This window comes from Euprymna scolopes, chromosome 19 (assembly GCF_053919585.1).
Source record: "Euprymna scolopes isolate OS-2025 chromosome 19, ASM5391958v1, whole genome shotgun sequence".
NCBI lineage: Eukaryota > Metazoa > Mollusca > Cephalopoda > Sepiida > Sepiolidae > Euprymna > Euprymna scolopes.
The window spans coordinates 75,989,127-76,011,626 of record NC_136500.1 but is presented as its reverse complement, the minus strand read 5'-3'; the positions used below and the strand labels follow the sequence as shown (position 1 = coordinate 76,011,626).

Sequence of the window (22,500 nt, the reverse complement as noted above, 5' to 3'; positions counted from 1 at the left end):
TTTCTACTTTCATTTTTGTTTCACTTTTCTATTTTTAACTATGCTATCTATAGGAACTTATTTTCGCACAATAAAACACATAATCAAATTAAAAGAAAACAAAGCTCTTCTATAAATGACACACACCTGGTTACCATTGATGAGACATCTGTCAGTCAGGTTGAGGCTACCATTTTACAAGATTGACAGATTTGTCAAATAGCCCAACGTGCATGTTGCTAAATCAGAAGCACAGTGTGGCAATGAAATATTCCCTGATCCTCTCTACTCTCCTGACCTTGCATCCTCTTCCCAGCCATAAAGCTATTTTTGAAAGGCAAGTGTTTGTCAGATGATGCAGCCTTGATTTCGGAAGTCATGTCATGGTTGGAGCAGCAACCTGGATGTTCTACAAAAACGGTTTCCAGAACTGCATTAAACAATGGGAGAAATGGATAACTCTGGATCATTCCTATGTCGATAAACACTAATAACTGTGTCAAGTTTCGTTACTCTACTGCTATGAGAAATGAACGCCACTCATATAAATTATCATGTTGAGATAATGTTACTTTGATCTAAATTTTTCAGTTAAAAAGTTAAATTATTTTCACTTTCATTGCCCATCCCTAACATAATTCTATTTCGATACAAAATCCTGTTAAGATTCAACTCATATCTTTCAATCGTAGGTGCGTCCCTTTTTTTCCTGAGATTCTCATCAATCGCTTTGATTTTGATGAGAAATTCACTCTGAAACTTCTCGATCTTTCTTTCTCATCAAATCTTTCTTAGAGTTCATACATTCTCTTAAAGTCAGTGCTCTCTATTGCTCAATACATTTCCAGTTTACCAACATGACGTAAGGAGATGACAGGAATGAAAGATAATTATTGCAACGATGGGAGATACTTATTGACCTTAGTCTTGAAAAGACTAAGGCTATAGGTAGGAGGAAAACAGTCAGTAGGAAGAGAGTTACACAAGCTTTCAGTTCTTGGAAAGAAGCTACTGGAATAGGAAGCTGTATGACAATGAGGGTATCAAAACAGCGAATTGATGAAGACCACTAGACCAATAAGTCAAACGAGCTGGAACAAAGGAAGCAGGGAATAGATCAGACAATTCTGAAGAACACATGCCATAATAGCATTCATAGAAAAGAATGATACTAGCAACATGACGTCTGTGAGAGAGATATTGCAGCAAAGAAGAAAGTGGGGGGGGGCAATCAAATTACAAATCCGTTTCAGCACTTTATCAAGAAGCTTTAAATAGGACAGAAATTCACCAATCCAAATAATGCTACATACATGGTCTGATAGTAAATTTGTAGAGATACAGAATAGTCTCGGGTGTGAGAAAGTATTTAGAGCGATAGAGAGAACCGATTTTACAAGAAGTGGAAAGAGCAATGGACCTATTATATGAAATCCAAGAAAGATTTGAAGAGAAAGAAAACCAAGAAGTTTTAGAGTTGATTTTAACCAAGAGCAGAGCCATCCATAAGAATCTCAGGAAGAAAAAGGGCATACCTATGATTGAAAGACAAGAGCTGAATCTTAACAGGATTAAACGAAACAAGATGGACCTATTTTGTTTAGTTGTATACGCAGTTTGTGGTGTGGTTTGGCTTTGTGCATGCATACTCGAGCCTGGACTGTTAACTGCGTGGGTCTTATGATACACCTGTGCAGAAGCAAGATTAATATGCATAGATGATTCAAGATTCAGTTCCCATTTTGATCACCTCTTGATAAAGTGTTATCCTATGCTCACCTTTTTACTACAAACAGATTTGTTTGAATGGAACTCCAGGATTCAGCATTATCTTATTAACAAAAATCAGCCTGCCAAACAATTTTCGTGTTCCCGTGTTCCTTTGAATAAATGTTGATACCTATTTAGTTGTGAAGATGTGGTCTTAATAATGGTGACCCTTTTGCTTGTTCAATATTCCATTTCAGTCAGATGCGGCTAGATATAACTTGGCCTTTTGGCTATGAACAAAATGTAGTATCTGTTCTAGTACTTCACTTGGCCTATTCTGTACTCGGCCAATGCAGGAGATGTTCTGCTAGACTAGAGCAATTTTCATGTTTGCTCCAATCCCCGGAGTGTCTTTTTTTTTTGGGGGGGGGGGCTAGATTTTCCTCACATTAAAAAATGCCATTGTGTCTAACTTTGCCCTCATAGGGAGGCAAGTAAATAGGAACTCTACCAAGTTACTTTCTTCACCCTGTGCCAGTATTGAGTTATGAACAGTTATTGGTCAAGGGGAATAACCAAGAGAGTTGTCTCAGTGTCATGGAGTTACTACCCTTGTCATCTGCTTTCTTTCAATTGAATTATTTACAGTTTGGTTTCGTGTAATATATCTTTGTTCACTGGCATTGATTTTTCCCAGCAACCAACCACATTTCTCCATAAAAAAAAACTTTAAAAAATGTTCCTAAGTTCGAAAAGACGCACTGGAAGAAGGTTGAAGCTTGACTCTAATGCATTTACTCCTTTCATTTTAGAAGAGGAGACAATCTATGCATTTTATTGAAATTATGATAAATCTTTTTTTATTTATTTTTTTTATTTTTCATCACTTGTCATTTATTTCTACATTTATTTTTTTTTTTACATTACTCAGACGTCTGAAGTCTTTGCTGAGCCGACAAAAAGCAACATACGGTGGTTTAGTAGATGACAGACAGAGGATGATTACACCGGCAATTATCATTGATGTCAAACCTGGAGACCCTTTAATGGAAGAGGAGGTAAGTTTGATTAGATCGGTTTGGTGTTGCATCTTTGGAAGTGTAGCATAGTTGTTATATGTCAGTACTTGAGATCTGCAGCTTGTATGTAGACAGTCACAAAGAAAACAAAGACAAGGAAAGAATTTGACTCATTTCTTTTTCAGTTGAAGCAACAGACATTTATTTACAGGTACTTTCATAATACCGCTTTGTCTCGTGTTCAAAAGTCTTCTTGTACTCCAATGTGCTTAACAAGGCCCTACCGTGTTGAATATGTGGTACTCTGTCTTTTTCCGGCCATGCAAACCCTAAGAAGCTCCAAGACATGTTGTTTCAAAGAAGCGGGAATCCTCACCATCGGTTAAAAATTTGAAAGTTCATCCTTACATGCATGTTAAAAAATGTTATTTCGGCATCTCATGTTACATTTATGCAGCGGATGTCAAAGAGAGCAATTGATTTAAATGCATCCCATTGCCACTCAGTATAGAAAATAGAATAAGTTAAAGGCAAAGAAGAGAAAAAGTAAGCTATACAAACAGTAGAAATTGGACAATATAGTAACCGTTAGTAATGGAGATTCGGTAAATTTGTTAACTTATATGGAACAGCTTATTAAAAACTTGTTTATGTTAGACTTGAAGACAACCATATTGTAGTCAGCTGGAAAGCAGAAAAACAGAAGACAATTCCACAGGCGTGCAGTTCTAAGAAAGAAGCTTTGCTCATGGAAATTAGGTTTACGCACAGATAAAGAGTGGGGGAAACTAGTGATAGTGTTTTCTGCTAGACGGGTGTTTCTTGTGAAAGTTTGGCGAGGGGGGACCATAGAATGGAGCTCGGCCGAGCACCTGCCATGAAAATAAAGATAAAGCAGAGATAAACTCTCAACATTTCTTCTGTGAGAAAGAGGTTGCAGAGAAAAGAAAAGGACATCCCCCACAAGGCTACGAAGTCTATTTTGAACTCTATCAAGGCAGGATAAGTCCTTTCTAGCAGCTCCTGCCCAGATGTGGCAACAGTACTCCATCCTTGGACGTACTTGGCTCTTATATAGATAGAGAATTGCATCAGCAGTGAGATATCTACTGGATCGATAGAAGGATCCCACCATTTTTCCAGCGGCCTTGGCAACAGATTTAATATATGTGTTCCATTTAAGATCAGGAGTAAAGGTCAAGCCCAGAAGCTTGTCAAAACATGAGGCGTCCTCAAGATGAGAGCCATTCATTTCAATTGATGCCAGATGTGGATCAGAGCATTGATGATGTAAAGATAAAAGCTTGATCTTAGATGCATTAAAAGTAACAAGCCATCTCTTTCCCCATTGTACCACTTGCTCAAGATCAGAGGAGAGAGAATCAGAGAAAACTTGGTCGTTTACGGTCTTAGATATGCTACCATAGATAGTAGTGTCATCAGCATAGATGTCTACGAATGATGCAAGGATGTGATTTGGAAGATCATTAATATAGATCAGGATGGACCCCTGAGGGATTCCAGCATTAATACTGTGAGCTTCTGATTTCTTCCCATTAACCACTACTCTTATGAACCTATCAGAGAGAAATGATTTAATAATTGAGAAGAAATTTCCAGCTATACCATAGCTGGAGATCTTGTGAAGTAAACCTTTATGCCATACTCTATCAAAGGCCTTTGATATGTCAAGAGCAATTGTCCTAGAAAGGTAGCCTCCATCGAGAGATTCACTAATCCTATGAGATATAACTGTAAACACATCTGCTGTAGATCTAGCAGAATGGAAACCATTTTGCGTGTCACTAAGAAGGTTATTTTTGCTAAGATGGTTGATTATTTAACACAGATTCCAGCAACTTACTCATGATGCACAGGAGACTTATTGGGCTGTACTGTGAGGGAGATGAATGATCACCTGAATTCTTAAATATGGGGCATACTGATGAGATTTTCCAGGGTGACAGGAAGCAATTCTCCTTAAGACAATGTTTAAACGGTTTTGTAAGGATGGTCACAAGTTCTGGTTGAAGTCTTTTGAGTACTATAATTGGAATACCGAATTGGAATCAAGGTTTTTGATTAGCTTGGCAACATCACGTACAGATATTTGTATATCACATAGCATGTTTTCTGATACAGAAGGAAATATTGGAGGTTGGCAGCCTTGGTCGCAAAGGGTAGAATTAGCTGCAAAGTTCTTGGCAAAGAGTTTGGCTTTGTCTGATGCTGATGGGATTACCTCAGGTCCATTTATGAGAGTTGGGATAGAGCACATGCTTCTGTTCAGGATTCTGTTTGCTATTTGCCAAAACTGGTGGGAACCAAGCCGCTGCTCAGCTACTTTGGATTTGACAGACTGAGCATACAACTCTCTTGTGTTCTTTATTACTTTTTTACAGTGGTTGCTGGCAGTTCTGAAAGTGGCTTTAGTCTCAGTACATCTATTACGTTGGAAGCAATGGAAGAATTGATTTCTATGTGCAATGGCAGCAGCATATTCCGGAGAGAACCATGGCTGGTTGTTAGGTTTTTGCTGGAATTTTTTTGAGGGTATGAAACGGTCTATACCTACAATTAATCATTATGTCAGGTTTGATACTACAGAGGACACATCCTTTTTAAACATGGAATACAGAGGTAGATCTGATATAAATGTGTGGAAGCTATCCCAGTAAGCCATAGAGTATCGATATACTGTATGATGGAGAGGTACATCTGGGGACTTATTGCATTTCATTTTTATCTTAACTGATACAACTGAGTGGTTGAAAGATCCAAGTGGAGACAGAACAGAAGCTGAACACAGTTCAGGGCAAGTTGTGAGAAAGAGGTCTAGGAAACTTGCATACTGGCCGTCAGAATCAAGAACACGGGTGGGTTCGTGAACAATCTGAGTGAGGTCATAAGCAATGGAGAAATCATGACAGAACCTCCCCTCATTATCGGTCTTGTTTGAGTGAGTTAACCATTCCACATTGTGAACATTGAAGTCTCCACAGACATGAATATTAGCTGAAGGATAAGCAGATAGGACGTGGTCAATTTTCTCAGCTATGCTTTTAAAGATAGTAACTCCACTGTTGTGGGGGCGATAGAGAGCAAATATAAATGCAGTAGTTTGAGCTAGTGCAACCCGGAAGCACATATAGGGTAAGTTAGGATCTTCTTTGGAGATGTCCCTACCACATGGAAAGCCATCTTTTATATAGGCACATATTCCATGCCGATCTTGGCGGTCAGATTTGGAAGTTAAATTAGAGTATCCTTTAATTACGAACTCATCTAGGGAAATGGTCTGTCCAATGCCAGTTTCACTTAGAAATAATATGTCTGGTTTAGTCTCCTGTAATTGGGTTTCAACCCCTGGAAGGTTAGAACGTAGCCCCTGATGTTAGAGAAGGAGACCTGGTAGTGGGGGTCTACGTTAGAAGTTGGAGATCGGACTTCAAACCAATTTGTGATTGAATGTCCGTTAATAACAGCTGCACACATTCTGTGGTTTTGTATGAATTTTCAACAGTGTTTACGACTTTACTATCAACTCCAATCATTTTTCATAGGGCCCTTAGTGTGTGAAAAGCTTGCTTTTACTCAAGCAGTAAGATTGACAGGAAATTGCCTGAACCTTATGATCCCTCATCTAATTCAAATACACAGATGCTTCGAACAAGCAAAATATACTTGCAATCAAAAATTAACTAACATCCTTATTATTTAGATTCTGCTATTCTAAATGAAAATTTGCAGAATTGTTTTATTGTGTACCATCATTGACTATGGAATCAGACATCTCCTACTCTTTTTTGCATCTTTGTCATCATTTAGTAGGTCTTTTCCACATCAGATGTCGGCCATGGCAGTACAGAGTGACTTTCATCATGAAATTCTATCATTTGTCATTGCTTGATATGGCATGATCATGTTGACACACCCGTTCTCGTTAGATCTCCAAAGTTAAGCAATGTTGATGGTGTTCAGTACCATCTTTTATTCAACCAAAGTTTCGCTCAGCATTTCCATACCATTGCAGGCAGTTGCAATTCAGAGTTGATTCCAGTCCGAGTACTATCAGCCTTAACAGCAAGAAATCAAAACTAACTCTGTCATCAAGCCCCACACCACAAGTTCAAATCCAAAGCTATTATGATCAAATTATGCACTTGGTAAAATGCAAACCCATAATTACTGTTCAGTGAGGTGTTAAATAGAAACTTGTATTCAATTAATCATATACAATGAATTATTTGCAACAGTGATTGTATTTTGTTATATAAACACACATAAATCCACCGAATCACAGACCTGTCATTCCACTACATTTTCTACTGGTGGGTCACTCTTTTCAAAGCCCAGAGGTCATTCAAGGACAAAGATTAAAAGGACTGTTGGTTGTTGTGATATGTCGTTGTGGCTTTATTTAAATCCTCCACGTGTGGGCCAAATTGCTTTTTTAGAGACAATGGTCACTACTCTTCAATTATGAATAAGTCAGTAAAAAGAAGATATAACCAATGCTATTAGAAATGGATTGTTTTTTGTATGATGATGACTCATCGCTTATCAAGGCCTGGTGGTCACTCAAGGATAAGGATTAAAAGGATTGTTAGTTGAATGATGATTACTATCACAAGAAAATTGGAAACAGTGGGTGGAATGGGCAAAAGATGATTGAATAGGACTTGATTCTTCTTTGTTTACATTAGACTTGAAGATAACTGCAATGCCGTTGTTTGAGGTCATTTTTGACTGAATCACTTTTTTGACTTACCTTTTTCTCTACTGAGATGTATACACACCTATTAATATAACCAAAGTTTCGTGTAACATGTCCATAATGCCGCAGGAAGTTGCAACTCACAGCTGACTCCAGACTGAGCACCATCAGTTTTAATAGCAGGGAGTCAAAACTAACTGTCATAAAGCCATAGGCACACACACACACACACACACACACACACACACACACACACACACACACACACACACACACACAAACCCAATCAGAGCTATTATGATCAAATTATATATGAAGACACTAGGAAAATTATAAACAGTTCAGCTAGTATTTTGTCATTGCACAGATATGAAAGAAGGACATAGCCATTCATATAATCATTAATAATGGAGACTACTGTTAGAGGATCATGATCAACCTAGAAGAGATAATATTGATTATTTCCCCTTTCTGATGAATTAGACAATCGCTCAGTTAATCAGTACTTAGAAAGAATTTGACAACTGCCTACAAAAGCCGACTCAAGAAACCTAATCTTTTCTCCTTTTAACGGCAATGTTTATGCAGTTATCTCATCTTGACCTACAGTTAAATAGCAACTTGTATTCAATTAACCATATATGACATTTTCAATAAGCATATAAAGTCTTTATACATATATGAGGGATGTTTATACTTGAGTCTTTTATCGCCTTGTTTGAAACCGCTATTTCTCTTTGACGCGTTTCATGAGTGGCAATCGATTGTTTCATCTGTTTAACTAAGATGAATGAAACATTTTTCATGAGATATTCGTTGAGTTTTCTTCAAGATTTTATTTGGAGAGAATGTACTTAGGAGAGAGAGAGACTAATGTTATTATAGCTAGTTATTTACTTCTTAAACTTAACTTTCTAACTTAATGAAATGAGTGACACACACGAACAGAGACATCAGTAACATTCATTGAAATTATTACTTTTCTACATCATTGATGGTGGCTCATTCACACAACTTCCACAGACAAACTGATCTGAAAACCTTAGTTTTCTCTCTGCTTGAAAACATGACGCCATGCTTCATCGTCTCTTTGTTCCATCTACAACGTTTGACCTCTGCACCATGTCTCAACTTCACCCATCTTTCAATCAAACCTGGGTATGATTCGGTTTTACATAGCTGTGTTATCATGCACTCAACGTGGCCCTTGTCAAAATTCACACTAGCTAACTTAATCACCACTGACGTAGGAACCCTAATAACACACTAACATACACCACAAGTTCAAATCCAATCAGAGCTATTATGGTCAAATTATATACTAAGACATTTGGAAAATACTAACCATTCAGCTAGGGGTTAAATAACAATATGTATTCAATTAACCATATACAATAAATGATTTACAAGACTGTATTTTGTCATTACACAGACATAAAAGAAGGAAATAGCCACTCATATTATCACTAATGATGACGACTACTGTTAGAGGGTTCTGATCGGCCTAGGTGAGATAATATTTATTTTTTTCTCTTTCTGATGAATTGGACAGTCACCCGTTTGACTGGTACTTGGAGAGAGTTTGATGACTGGCTACTCAAATGGTACAGAGACTGGGATTTGCCCTATGAAAGCCGACTCGAGAAGCTTCACCTTTTCTCTCTTGAGTGGAAATGTTTACACAGTGATCTCATCTTGTTCTTCAATCTCCTCAATGGTCATTATGATCTCCTTCAGAACCTATCATTCACTCCTGAACCTGAAAGAGGTCTACGAGGGCAGACCAGAAACTGTTTTACAGCCAATTTGGATTGAACGCATTAGGTTAGAGGATTTGCTGAAAGCACTACATGACAACTGGGTTTTAATGCTGGTATGGTCATGTGGACCGTTCATCCACCTGAATAAACCATTGTAGATCCCTTAAATTGCACCAAGGTTAGCTAGCCAAGGAATACTTTGAAGCAAGTTATTAGATAAGACAGCACAAAATGGAATCTGAAGACTATTAACCTGCTGAATTCTGAGAACTGGTGAGTGAGCTTGTTCGATATCAGAAATGTTTGAACAAGAGAAAAATGATGTTAAACGAAAAGAAAAAGAGCACCACTTTCTCAATCACTGAACCTTAGAATGGACTTCCAGGAGATGTAGTGAATACTCTAATGACCTAACAATTCAACTCGAAATTGAACAGCTGCTGGGCTATTGTATCCTCTTCTGTGTAAATTTTTGATGGTGTATGTATGAAACATGCATTTTTTTTGACAAATTTATTGAATTGAATTGTCGATATTAATTGAAAAAAATACTTATTTTTTCATTCTAGATTTTCGGCCCAATTCTTCCATTAGTGCCAGTCAATGGTCCAGAAGAAGCAATACAGATTATTAACAACCGGTAAGAAAACAATTCATATTTTTTCTCCTCCTTTTATATAAGAGTTACATTATCTCTTCTATTTTTTTTTTTTTTTTTTTCAATTTTCTTTTCTCTTTGTTTTTACTGGAGACGAGACAATGTACTAGATGCCAGACATTCATCCACTATTTCAGAGACTTTAACCGAGAGATCTTTTTAGGGTTTCAGGCATCCCTTTGTACAATTGTTTATATTTCTCTTGCATGTGGTTCACTGGGTATGTTCGCCAAGTAGTTTTTACAGTTCTTTTCCTTAGTGGCTCCTCTGATTATTGAAATAATTAAAATTTTTCAATGATTCTTGTTTCTTTTCATGTTATACATAAGACCTTGGTATTTAATTGCCTTCTTTCTCTTAGTTCTATTTAAGCCAATATCCTTAGGGATACTAACTTCAACTAGGGTTGCTACTTTCTCTCTCTCTCTCTCTTGTCCCATATCATTGTTATGGAACATGACAGTGATATGGGACATATTATTTAACATCCCCGTTTTCTCAAAATGGGTTAATTAGCTTTTCATGAAATTTTGCATGATTATGAATGTGGAAAACAGACTGAATCATATCAAGTGATATCTAGCTATCTTCTCCATTTCAGCTCTGTTTAGGCCGTTATCATTAGGGACGCTAACTTCTACTAGAGTTGCTACTCTCTCCTGCTTGTCAAATACCACTTTGTCAGGTTTAAGAGCTTCATTTTCTAAGTATGTAGCTGTAGGGATTATATAGTCATAGTTAATGGTGTATAACTTATTTCCAACTGTTCTTTCTGGTATATGTTTCCAAGAGTTTCTACTACATTCGATATTCAAATTTTTACAGGTGGCCCGGTTGAGATATTTACAAACTCCATTGTGTCACACTGTGTAGTAGCCGTCCTCCAACAGAACTTTACAACTGGATTTGATCTCTGAATTGAAAAATGGTGTGATGAGTAATACATTCATGGTGATTTGAGGGGTCGGCATGTTATGTTAAAAAAATATTAACTGTTATTAATATTCTGATCCATCCCTACTTCCCCAGCTATGTGTTAAATAGTAGGATAGACTGGATTGTCAGTTAAAATTTATTTATTTTATTTATATTATATATGTTATAGTCTCAATATTATCTATTGTCATGTAAAGCTGATTTTTCCACAATAAGAATTTGGTAATTCCTGTTCTAGAATATTTCTTAACTAACAAATGCAGAGTTTACTGTCTTAAATATGACATTTAAAGGGTAAATTCGTAATGGAGTCATAGATATACAAGCGTAAGATTTTAGATATATAGTCAAATAAATGATGCCGCTGCCATCATCATCATCATCATCATCATCATCATCATCATCATCATCATCATCATCTTAGCAGCAGCAACAGCACTATAAATTATAATAATTTAAAACTTATTTGTATTTTAATAACATTCAAACACAACATAAATTGGAACAAATGCATAGAAGATACTGCCAAATCTGCTGCAAATAAAGTAGACTCACTAAAACATGCTAGGAAACTTCTTACACCTGCCAGTATTCTATATCTCTACAAAGTCAAAGTCACCATCCACCAATGGATGGAGTATTATTGCCACATCTGGGCTGATGCACCTAACATTAGTCTCTTCTCCTTGAACAATGTCCAAAAAAAAAAAAAAAAAAGAAAAGAGTTTCTAACCTAATAGGTCCTGCATTGTCATCAAAAATGATAATAACAATATAGATATGAAAAAATATATTACTGAAGTAATTCTATGATTTTATATAAATACTTGCAGGTCGTCCGCCATTGTTTGGTCGTAAAATATGCTTGAATATGATATTTTGATCAATGCAGATATCATATTTATTATTATATTATATTGGACCCAATATATAGTAAGGATTTAAAAAGTAAAAAAATAAAAATGACTCATGCGCTACCACCGAGAATCGAAACTAAAACGTTTAGCTTACAATTTACTTTTTCCTTTGATGTTAATGCCTGAGCTATAAAGACATGTTTGCTGCAAGGCTAAAAATTAAAACATAAACCAATAGCTATTACGTTACGCATGCATATTCATAATGCCATCGTTCGACCTTCACCTGGCAAATTCCATTTTTTTAAATTTTCATACTTCTGCACCGATTTTCCCTGGCTAAAGCCCAAATATAAAGTTTCACATAGGTTCGAATTTTCATGTCTGTAGACCCAAAACTCGAGGAGGAGTTTAGGAGGCAAAATTAAAAAAATATATATATATGCATACATAAATGCATATAGAAAGAGGTTTGTGTTTACTATAACCTTTTTATGCAATTATGCAAGCATAAATCATGTAGAATATCTGCATGAATATAATTACACATAATAGTTAACTAAAGATGATCATCCTATAAGAAAACCGAAAACCTAATAGGAAATTAAAATGAATGTTTAAAAGAATATGCAAATTAGCTAAATCTTTTGCAGATGAATGCAATTCCACGACCCATATAACAAAGTTGTATTTTATGCTTAAATAAATAGAAAAAAGGGTTTTTAATATGAATACAAATATATTAAAAAAAAAAAAAATATATATATATAGGAGTACAGGTTCATGTGAACATAGGTAGAGTAGATTTTTTAAAAGCATTTTTGACTAATTAAAAAAGAACTTTTCATGGCAGGGTTATACTAAAGAAATATTTGTATTTTTATTTATCTTTACTTTTTTGTTTCAAAAGACAACTTTTTTATAGTAAAGAAACATTTGTATCTTTACTTCTGTGGTTTAATAATATAAACAAAAATATTGTCAACGAAATCTGTTTTTTTATATTTTTAGTGAGAAGGCCCTGACTTTATACATATTCAGCCACAATAAAAGATTGGTTCAGTATTTCCTGTCAGAAACGTCAAGCGGAGGAGTGTGCGTTAACGATACGATGACACACACGGCACGTAAGTCACTGCTGCTTAATATAATCATGTCTTATTGTAATATATTGAATATCAGGTATTTCAGCTAGTTTTATATAATTGGGATTAATTTTACCCGGAAAACATTCAATTCACACACAAATCGAGGATAAACTCTGAAACAGAATATGGCAATACAGTCAAGGGCTCCTTCAGTCTTTGACAGACTATGGATACCCACGAAGGAGTGCCTGCGCATGATATTTTTGAGGCAGGAGGTGTGCAATCTCCAACCACACCTCTCCTGAGTCGACAGTGTTAAATACCAGTGACAAGTGAAGTGTCTGTACAGAACGACTAGAAACAAATGCCAAGATAAGCGGAGAGCACATACAGCACCTAGAATTCCCAAATAGTCACCCATCTGGTACTAACCAAGCTCAATGTTGCTTAACTTTGGTGATCTGATGAGAACCAGTGTGTCAACGTGATTATGCTGTATACGGCAATACAGTAGAACCCCGGGATACAGTGGCCCCAGGATACTTTGTTTTCAGGTTACGATATGGATTATAATGTTTTTCCAGCCCCTGATTATGGTATTTCCCCACCTTACGGTATTATTTATAATGTTATTTGATTATATACATGTGTATCATATACTGTACTATATTTTGTTACTAATTTTCAGTATGTAGTGTATACAATTTTGCATATGGCGATTTCACCTTTTGATCCCAATCCGGAACAGATTAATGCCGTATCCCAGGGTTCTACTGTAGTTGGTTTGTGAGAAGGAACACGATAAGTGTGTACAATATTTAAAGCAATTTTACTAGGTGAACAAATAGATGATGCAACAAAAAATTAATTGTGCAGAAAAGAAGATTTGCAAAAAATGTGCTTCGTTAGAACTTATCTGGGATGGAAAGTTCGAATAACATGATAATACGAGTGCATTCCTCATTTCTGGTTCTTTTCATGTCGGACTTGATTGAAATCCAAGCAGGAATTTGGTGATAATGATGGCTAACTTGTAACTGCCGTCTCAGGTTTGTCACAAATAGTCCTCAGTTTTGTTGGTAATGGTAGGAATGGGGCTGGGTTTCTGTGACTGCCATTTGGGCATGTATCACCAAACCTCAGCTGCGTTCTGCTAGTGGATCCAAAAAAGGTACAAAAAAGAGACAGGGCACACTCATGCAAGAGTTTTTATGAGCTACCTCACGTGACCCATAAAGCTCCAGGGACCGGAAATCCTGCCAACCAAAAGGATCAAGGAAATGACTCATCAATGAGGAAGGGGTGGGGTGACATAAATTCTAGTATAATTGCTAATTTCCTTTTATAATATAATAGCAGAGAGGCGCTCAACCTTGCCGATTCTAAAATAAACTTAATATATTTTAATTCATGCAGATTTCGTATTTATTATTATAGAACCAATTCTCTATCGAATATATATATATATATCTCAGTGGCGACTCTAGCCTATTATTGTTACTCGTGCCCCCCTGCCCTCTGTCAACTGCAGTTCCCAACCTGTGGTCCGTGGGCCCAAAGTAAGTCATCATAGTTGCTATTATGTGACTCTCCATTTTATAGCACAGATTGACTAACGTACCTTGCCAGTATCAGTCCACGATTGTCCTGATTTAAGCGTGAAAAGCAAGCAAGGCCAACAATAGAGTTTTTCCTCAGATTTACTTGCACATAACCAGTCAATGTCATTAAACCATTTGGATTGGAATGAACGAGTTCTAACCTTATTCACCAATAAAGCATTTGAGCACCCAACTTTAATAATTTCTCGCTTCCTAGCTACATTTCTCTGGCCAAACGATCTATTTTTCAGGTCTAACATAATATCCATTTCCATTATATCTAATTTAAAATCAGATCATTAACAACAAATGCAGTACAACTTTTTTTTTATGTTTTAGAGAATAATCTACTTACCCCTGAAACACAGGAAAATTAGCCCAACTGATGTTATATGCAAAATATAGGGAACTTCCAAAATGTAAATTCCATCTGATGAATCTTGAAACATATGATATCTTGACCAGTTGAAGTTATCCGTAGAAACACTGAGAACATTGAAAATCTTAATTTTATCCAAAAATTCTAAGATACAAAAAATTTGTAAATAAAGTCCGTGGTAAAATTGAATGTAGTGAAGCGAGTGAAATATTTTCAGCAACTGAAGTAATGTTGTCCAAAAACGGCGATTAAATTTTCCCATAGAATAAAAAGGTAATATTGATGAATAAAGTTGGATTTAAATAGCTGTGAAATGATGGATGCAGCAAAAAAAGGTTACATACAGGACATTTATGAAAAAAATTAGAAAAGTATCTACGTACCACTACGAAATTCTACGAAGGTTTCAGGGGGTTTTCTTAGTATTAATATAAAATGACTTAAAACAAGTATTTTTCGTAGATTTCTATGATTCAAAATTCACATAAAAACCATTCCTCAATAAAAAAAACAAAAACAAATTCACTCTCATTCAAAACCTGTTCTTTATTAATTAATGAATATTTACAATCTGATATATACGCATGGTTATGTTTACACATAGCTATTCATACTACCACATATTGCAGCAGTAGTAGTAATCGTTCTTCATGTGTTTATGCGTATGTATGTGCCTATAGATCTCTGTCTCTGTCTCTCTTCCCAAGACAGGCGTCAGCAGTCACATTGTGCTCAATTTTTTGAGCACGGTAGTTTGACGATTTTGCCATTGGCTACAGCCTAAAGCGAGATTTCTCAAGCATTACTGTTATTATAAGGGGTCTTGTGCTTGGCACGGATTACGTGTGTTCAACATTGTAGCCACTTTTATGGGATGTTCAATGGATCTGACGGTAGCCGGATAAGGACCATCCATTCAAAACAACATCGTTGTATTATTCCCAGATATATTTATGAACTTTTCGCTACTTAGTTATCGAGACTTGAAGATATACGTAATTTAATTGAGATCAGACTAAATATGTTTGCTTGAAATTAATGGATGATTTTTAATCCATTTTGAATAACATTGACCGAGTTATTGGTCGTGCTGGGCACGAGTGGCACTAGTCCCATCTTAGCCCCTGAGATATATATATATAAATATATATACTGATTTCAAAAGTTTTTAAAAAATAACTTGGGTACCATTAGCTAAAATCAAAACCAGCCACGTTCCTTCATTTAGTTCTCCAGTCGTGTTCAATACCATTTGAGCTAACCCGACAGATAGAGAAGAAAGTTATAAAATTAAACCACCGTTAACGTATGTGCAAACTAATAGAAATATCGGCAAGTTGAAATGGACATTTTGCATTTCAACTTGCCGACTTCTGTACATGTTATTCATCTATCCAAACAAAGATTTTACTCGTTATAAACAATCCTTGGTGTATGGTTACTATTTCTTGTTAATTCCAGTGTTATGTAACTTGTAGTTTAAGAGTATAGCGGTTAAATATTTATACACAGACAAACACACATACATGCATCTACTGTTTCATTTATATAAATTAACTGTCTTTTTTAAGGACAAATCAAATAATACATAGTCATGGGAGATTGGAGGTTATGTATGGATTCAGACAGATGGTCAGTATAAAATATACATTTGCAGAGTGAAAAGATAAGGAACTTGGGAAGATGCAGTTGTGACCGGGATGTGCAATTGCTATAGGAGTGAAAATAGAAGAATGAGAAATGTAGACAGACACGGACATGTGGCAAGAGCAAATCTACTGAAGATAATCAAAATGGCAACCAATTTTTATTACAATCGTTGATATTTCATTGAGATAATCTTTTCCACAAAAAACTCACATTACCCTATTCGATATTGCATCAAGCAAATCTTTTTCAACAAAATTATCTGAAGTGAAGTGGTGATATTTCTGAGATATGGGACGAATATAAGAATGAATTCAATAAAAACGCTTCTTTGCAGATTAACAAATAATTTCAATGTTCCGGAACTTAAAAAACACCACAACAAATAGTAATACCCATCAACATCAAAATCCCAATACAATTAACGTTTTCTATTGCAACCAGATGCAACCAAGAGTTAAATTGGAACAAAAGGTCATAAAAATATTATTCATAGATACGTTTCCCTCACTTACAAAAATATTATTATATACTAGCGGGGGTACCCGGCGTTGCCCGAGTGTTTGTTTCCGGGACGGGGGGGGGGAGTTTTAAAAAATGTTATGGTAGGTAAGTAGGAAGGATCAAACCCGGAGTCATGAGTAAAAGTAGGAAAATAAAGTGTGAAAAAAAAAAACAAAAACATCTGCAACGTTAACAGTTCGGTCACCAAGAAAAGTCCATTCCAGTTGTTTAGGAAAAAAAAACAAAAAAAAACGACTACGGTAGGTCGGCGCGAACGTGAAAATATAATGTGAATTGTCCAGCACGCTAACCACTACGCCACAGAGCACTGCAGCTTAGTTTAGTTATAATATAATATAATAACTTCACATGAAAGAACTACGAAGCCAAATCAGTGTTCTCTTCTCAACTGTTCCTTGTGAACGATCCCCAAACGGTGTTAAGTGGTGGCAGGGGGAGGAGGAATTTATTAGAGAGAAAATATTTTACCACTTCCATTGATCTTAACCGATTTTGGCCGTGACTTCTCAGCAGAAAAAGTATAGAAATCTAAGATTATCGAGGAATTTGAGAAATAATAAGCCTATAACACACCTCAGATATTGTTCTGCCGTTTGTGCATATTATATTTGCATGAAATATCTTGATTTTTAATCCTATTAATGTCAAAATCAGACGGGAAAAATGAGTTCATTTTATTTATATAGAAGAGATTATAAAAAAATTAAAACTCAAAACTAAGTTGTAAAAAACAATGCCTCCCCTATTCTTAAACCACTAAAACGAACCAACGTCATCTATAAGTTCAAATGCTCGTTGAGAAAGTATAACCAAAAAGCAAAAAAAATCAAAAAAAGAAACAGTAGTTACGTTGATTACGTCAGTTACACAGTGACAACATTATCCCGTCACCTTACCACGCATAATGTAGAATCTAGTGCTACATTACAACATTTACAGAAAAAAACATAACTGCCCCCTCTGAAGTTAGAGAAATTTTAGTTAGCAACACACCAAATACACCATGAAACCCAACGTTAAAAGCTTTAAAATTTTGGAAGCAGTATGTATAAGAACTCAGAAACCTGTCCTAAATACGGTTACTTTTCAAATCAGCCAACACATTTTAAAATGCCTATCGTAACCCCCTTCCCCTTTCTTACCCTGCCTTCACCTCAAAACTAGACACTGCCTCCCCGCTGGGCACAAACGTGTGGGAGCCTTTCCTAGTCTCACACAAAAACACGCGTTCACATCTCAAGCCATATTTCTTGTCATATACATACGCACACACAAACATACGCGCACATGTACACACAAGTAGATATATTAACGTTCGCGTACATACACTGACATTCACATGTATACACACACACGCTAACGTACACACATGTACTCACATACGCGCACACGTACGCTCACAAGGACAACGTCACTTCCCCTTTCAAAGGAAATCCACACATGCGCAAAAGACCACCGGAAACAATTGTAAATGCAAAAGCTATAAGCAGCATCTTCTTTTTCGGACCAGCTCTCGAGCTGAGAGGTTCAGCGAACCAGCTGCCTCCCTTCGGGAGGCGCACGCTCGCGCGCGTCATGGCCCTGCTACTATGTATGGGGCACGAGCTAATAGACAGTATATACACTTTATACGTTTTCTATCTCCACGGCCTGGATTGACTTCTTCTCATTCTCTCTCTATACTATAATAGACTTTCCTCCTCACTAGCTAACAGAGAGAGAGACGCACACCAAACTGGATTGACTTTCTCTCTTTCTCTTTCTACGACAATAGACTTTCCTTCTCACCAGTAAACAGCCAGAGACGCATGCCAAAATAACCACATGTAGTACCCTTTTCTTTCACTTGTTTCTACACGAAATAAATCCTAGTTCGTTTAATTCAAGCAAACGTGTTGTTCGTTCCTTCCTCAAAGCAATTCATTTTTCCTTTCCCAATTCAAATCATTTCTCCTATTTTGTACGACTGGGGGATATGTATAGTATATTCACCAGTCTACTACAAACGGCTTTGCATGCATTAACCGTTTTCCAACTGCCGCTGCTACTATGCCCGTCTGCACAACCAAATCTTACACATTCTCTTGACGATGACGAAAAGCAACAAAATCACATGCTGTGGAGAGACAAATCTAACTATGGGACATTTTTTAATCCCTTTAATTTATACACAAAAAACATCATAAAAGTTGAAAATAAAAAAAGTATAACTAAACAAAAGCTCTCTGTTGTCTTTAAAAATGTTTGCTTAAATATATAAATTAACCTGTCATCCATTTTTTATGAGATGGAATCGCCCGATAACTGAAGATAAGATGCAAGCAAGGTCCACAGAGTTTTATAATTACATAGATTTACGACTAAAGAAGAATTACTTGTTAAATGTGATGTTTTAATGGAGCTTAGCTGTGTGACACGTTCCATCCTAAATTTCGGCAGGTCTGTAATGAAAGGGACATAACTCTGCTCAAAATATCTAGCAAAGGAGAAATAGGGAGAAAAGAGTTACTTCCTTTGAAATAAAAATTGTTTATTTATTATTCATTATAACTAGACTACCCATCAATTCATCCAAAGAAAATAAAATGTATTTGGGCATGCCTATAATTCATCAAAAAAAAAATAATATATATATATATATATATATATACATTTCCCTTTTTTTTTTCATTTTTCTTAAACTTTTTCTTCTAGGGGATGGGACATCCAACCAGATGTCTGACATTTACCCCTATTTTAGTAAGTCCAACCAAGAGATCTTTTCAGGATTCTAACCGTCCCTTTCAGTGCAATCGTTTGTATTTTACTTGCACTTGGTTCACCGGGTATGCTTGCTATGTACTTTTTAAAGCCCAGTTGCTCCTATGATGACTGGTATAATTGAAACGTCTTTTAATTTCCAATTTCGTTTCATATCATACATAAGTCCTTGATACTTTGTTATCTTTTCCCTCTCAACTCTGTTAAGCCCTGTATCATTGGGTACACTGACCTCTATTACGGTCGCTTTTTTGTTTGCTCTGTCCCAAATCACTATATCTGGTTTAACAGCTGCGTTTTCAAGATATGTAGCAGTAGGGATTATGTAGTCATAGTGAATAGTGTAGTTGTCATTCCCAACTGTTCGTTTGGGTATATGTTCCCTGAATGTTGAGTTTCTTACATATCTTCCAGTGAAGGTATTTGCAAACTCCGTTATGGCGATCTGTATAATAACCGTCTCCAAGTAGGACTTTGCAACCAGAAATCAGGTGACCCACACTCTCAACCTCAGTGCTACAGAACCTGCATTTATTATTGTTGCTTAGACCACACATCTTTTTGAAGGCGTTTGTCATGAGGCCCTGGTCTTGTGCAGCCAATATCAACCTCTCTTGGTTGTAATGGAGGGATCCTCTTTTGAGCCAGTCCAGGGAACCATCCCTATCAATATATTCTTGGGATAGTTCAGTCGGTAGGTATTTTGCCCATTTATGGTTGGTCCATTCTTCTGTTTTAACACTATGGAACTGGCTAGTGTATTTTTTCCGACTTTTCTGGGCTATGTCAGTGGCAGGCTTGTTTGGGTTCTCAGTATCATTTGTAAGGCAATCTTTTCCAAAATGAGTGGCAAGTTGTGTTATAGATGTTGTACTACTTGCTCGATTCTGATAATGGTCTTTAATTTTCATAAGCTTGGGGTTACAGGAACTTATTATGTACTGACCTATGCTGACGATTGTGGCTCTGTGTTGATGATTGACTTCTGAGAGTCCCATACCTCCTTCTTGCCTGGGTAGGTACAAATGAGGCATGCACTGATTTCGATAAATAACTCGGTACAAGGTTAACATTTTCCTTGTCTTTGTGTCAAGCCAATTTATGTCTTTCTGAGGCCAGTCAATAATGCCAAAACTATATGTTAGTACTGGCATGGCAAGTTGGTTAATTGCCGTAACTTTGTTCTTGTTTGTGATTTCAGTTTTGCAGATTTTTCTTACCCAGCGTAAATATTCTTGGCTTAGTTTCTCTCTCATCTTTGAATGCTGGATGGACTCATTTTCATTAATGCTTATTCTTATGCCTGAAGAGTCCTAGAGTGGATGAAATGCGGAATATTCAGTGTAGCTTAATCGCCATATATATTTTATAAATTACTACATACATATATATATGTATATATATATGTATATATATAAATAGATATATATGTATATATATGTATGCATATAAATATATATATATATGTATATATATGTATATATATGCATGTATATAAATATATATATATGTATATATATGTATGTATATATGTATATATATATATGTATATATGAGCAAACAGTTAATAAAATATGTTAAAAAACACTTTGAAATGAGTTAAAAACATATTTAATCTGAAAAGGAAACACTAGATAAATGGATAGTCCTTAATCCGCGGAGTTTCGAAGAAATACTCTCCTTCTCATCAGAGGGTAGGAATTAGCAAAATGCGGGATCGGATTTTGCATGCAGAAGTATTTGATGAAACAACAAGTAAGTCAAAGATCTTACTTGAAAACAAAATAAGTTAAGCAGAGGTAATATGGTAAAGAAAAAGGTGATTACACATGAATGGATAGTCTGGTGGAAGATAAAAAATCCAGTGACGGTAAAATCCAAATGTAAAACTTCAAGAAAGTTAAAAGAATTCCATTTGTACAAGTAAAATCCAAAGACATCCCATAATTGGAAGAAGATGGTCCATGATAATCCAAAGGCAGAAATCCATGGAATAATTCACAAACATGTGTACAAGGAAAAAAAATAATATTAATAAAAGAAAAATAAGATGTGCTTTTCACTCTACTTCCGAGACATAACTGTAAATAAAAATTATCTAGGAAGAAAAAGGAGAGAGAGAAAAAAAAGGAGAGAAAAAAAAATGATAAAGTTAAATATAAAATAAAGGGAAACAAAAGTCAAAACGACCCAGACAGGGAATGTTAAGGGCGCGAAAATATATACAGGCCAAATAATATAGGTCAACTGAAATGTACAGGTTATCACTTAAAAAAATTGTCAGCAAGAGTTATTAAATGACACTAAAAGGAAAATAAAAAATAAAAAAGGAAAATAAAAATAAATAAATAAATATATAATAAATAAATAGAAAATAAAGAATAAAGAATAAATAAATAAATAAAAAACTAAAATAAAATATAATAAAAAATAAAATATAATATATAATATAAAATAAAATAAAATAAGAAAAGAATAAAGATAAAAAATAAAAAATAAAAATTATTTAAGGGGAGTAGATGGCCGGTATCTGCAATTTCAGGAAAAAAAAAAAAAAGAAGTAAGTAAATTCATATAGTAAAATTTAAGTAAATATACATACAAGATATGAAAGTGTCGGTAGATTGATATATTAGATGGATAGGAAAGTTTAAAGAATAAAACAGAAAAGGCAGATAAAAAACTGGCCATGCAAAGAAGAGATAAAGAATTAAAATAAAGGATTATTAAATTATAAAACATTAAGAAGTATGTCGAAAAACGAAAAAGTTACAGAAAAAATATTTTATATCTATATAAAAGGTAAAAGTAATAACTATGTAATTTCAAAATTGCCATAATTAAATTTGGACTTATGTTTACAG

The 22,500-nt window shown here is 35.5% G+C and overlaps 1 protein-coding gene, 1 long non-coding RNA gene and 1 pseudogene across 2 annotated transcripts in view; 1 reads left to right on the top strand and 2 right to left on the bottom strand.

The window, feature by feature from the left end:
• Positions 1–22,500, top strand: part of LOC145239761 (aldehyde dehydrogenase family 3 member B1-like) — an 82,113-nt gene that overhangs the window by 44,325 nt on the left and 15,288 nt on the right. The window contains exons 9-11 of the mRNA XM_080103191.1: positions 2,621–2,747; positions 9,755–9,825; positions 12,648–12,763. Coding sequence (XP_079959317.1) covers positions 2,621–2,747; positions 9,755–9,825; positions 12,648–12,763 — 314 coding nt within the window. The remainder of the gene's footprint in view (positions 1–2,620; positions 2,748–9,754; positions 9,826–12,647; positions 12,764–22,500) is intronic.
• The window catches only part of LOC145239762 (uncharacterized), a 36,193-nt gene that overhangs the window by 3,657 nt on the left and 10,036 nt on the right, over positions 1–22,500 (bottom strand). The gene's annotated exons all lie outside the window — the stretch shown is intronic.
• On the bottom strand, positions 13,109–13,225 carry LOC145240635 (5S ribosomal RNA; annotated as a pseudogene).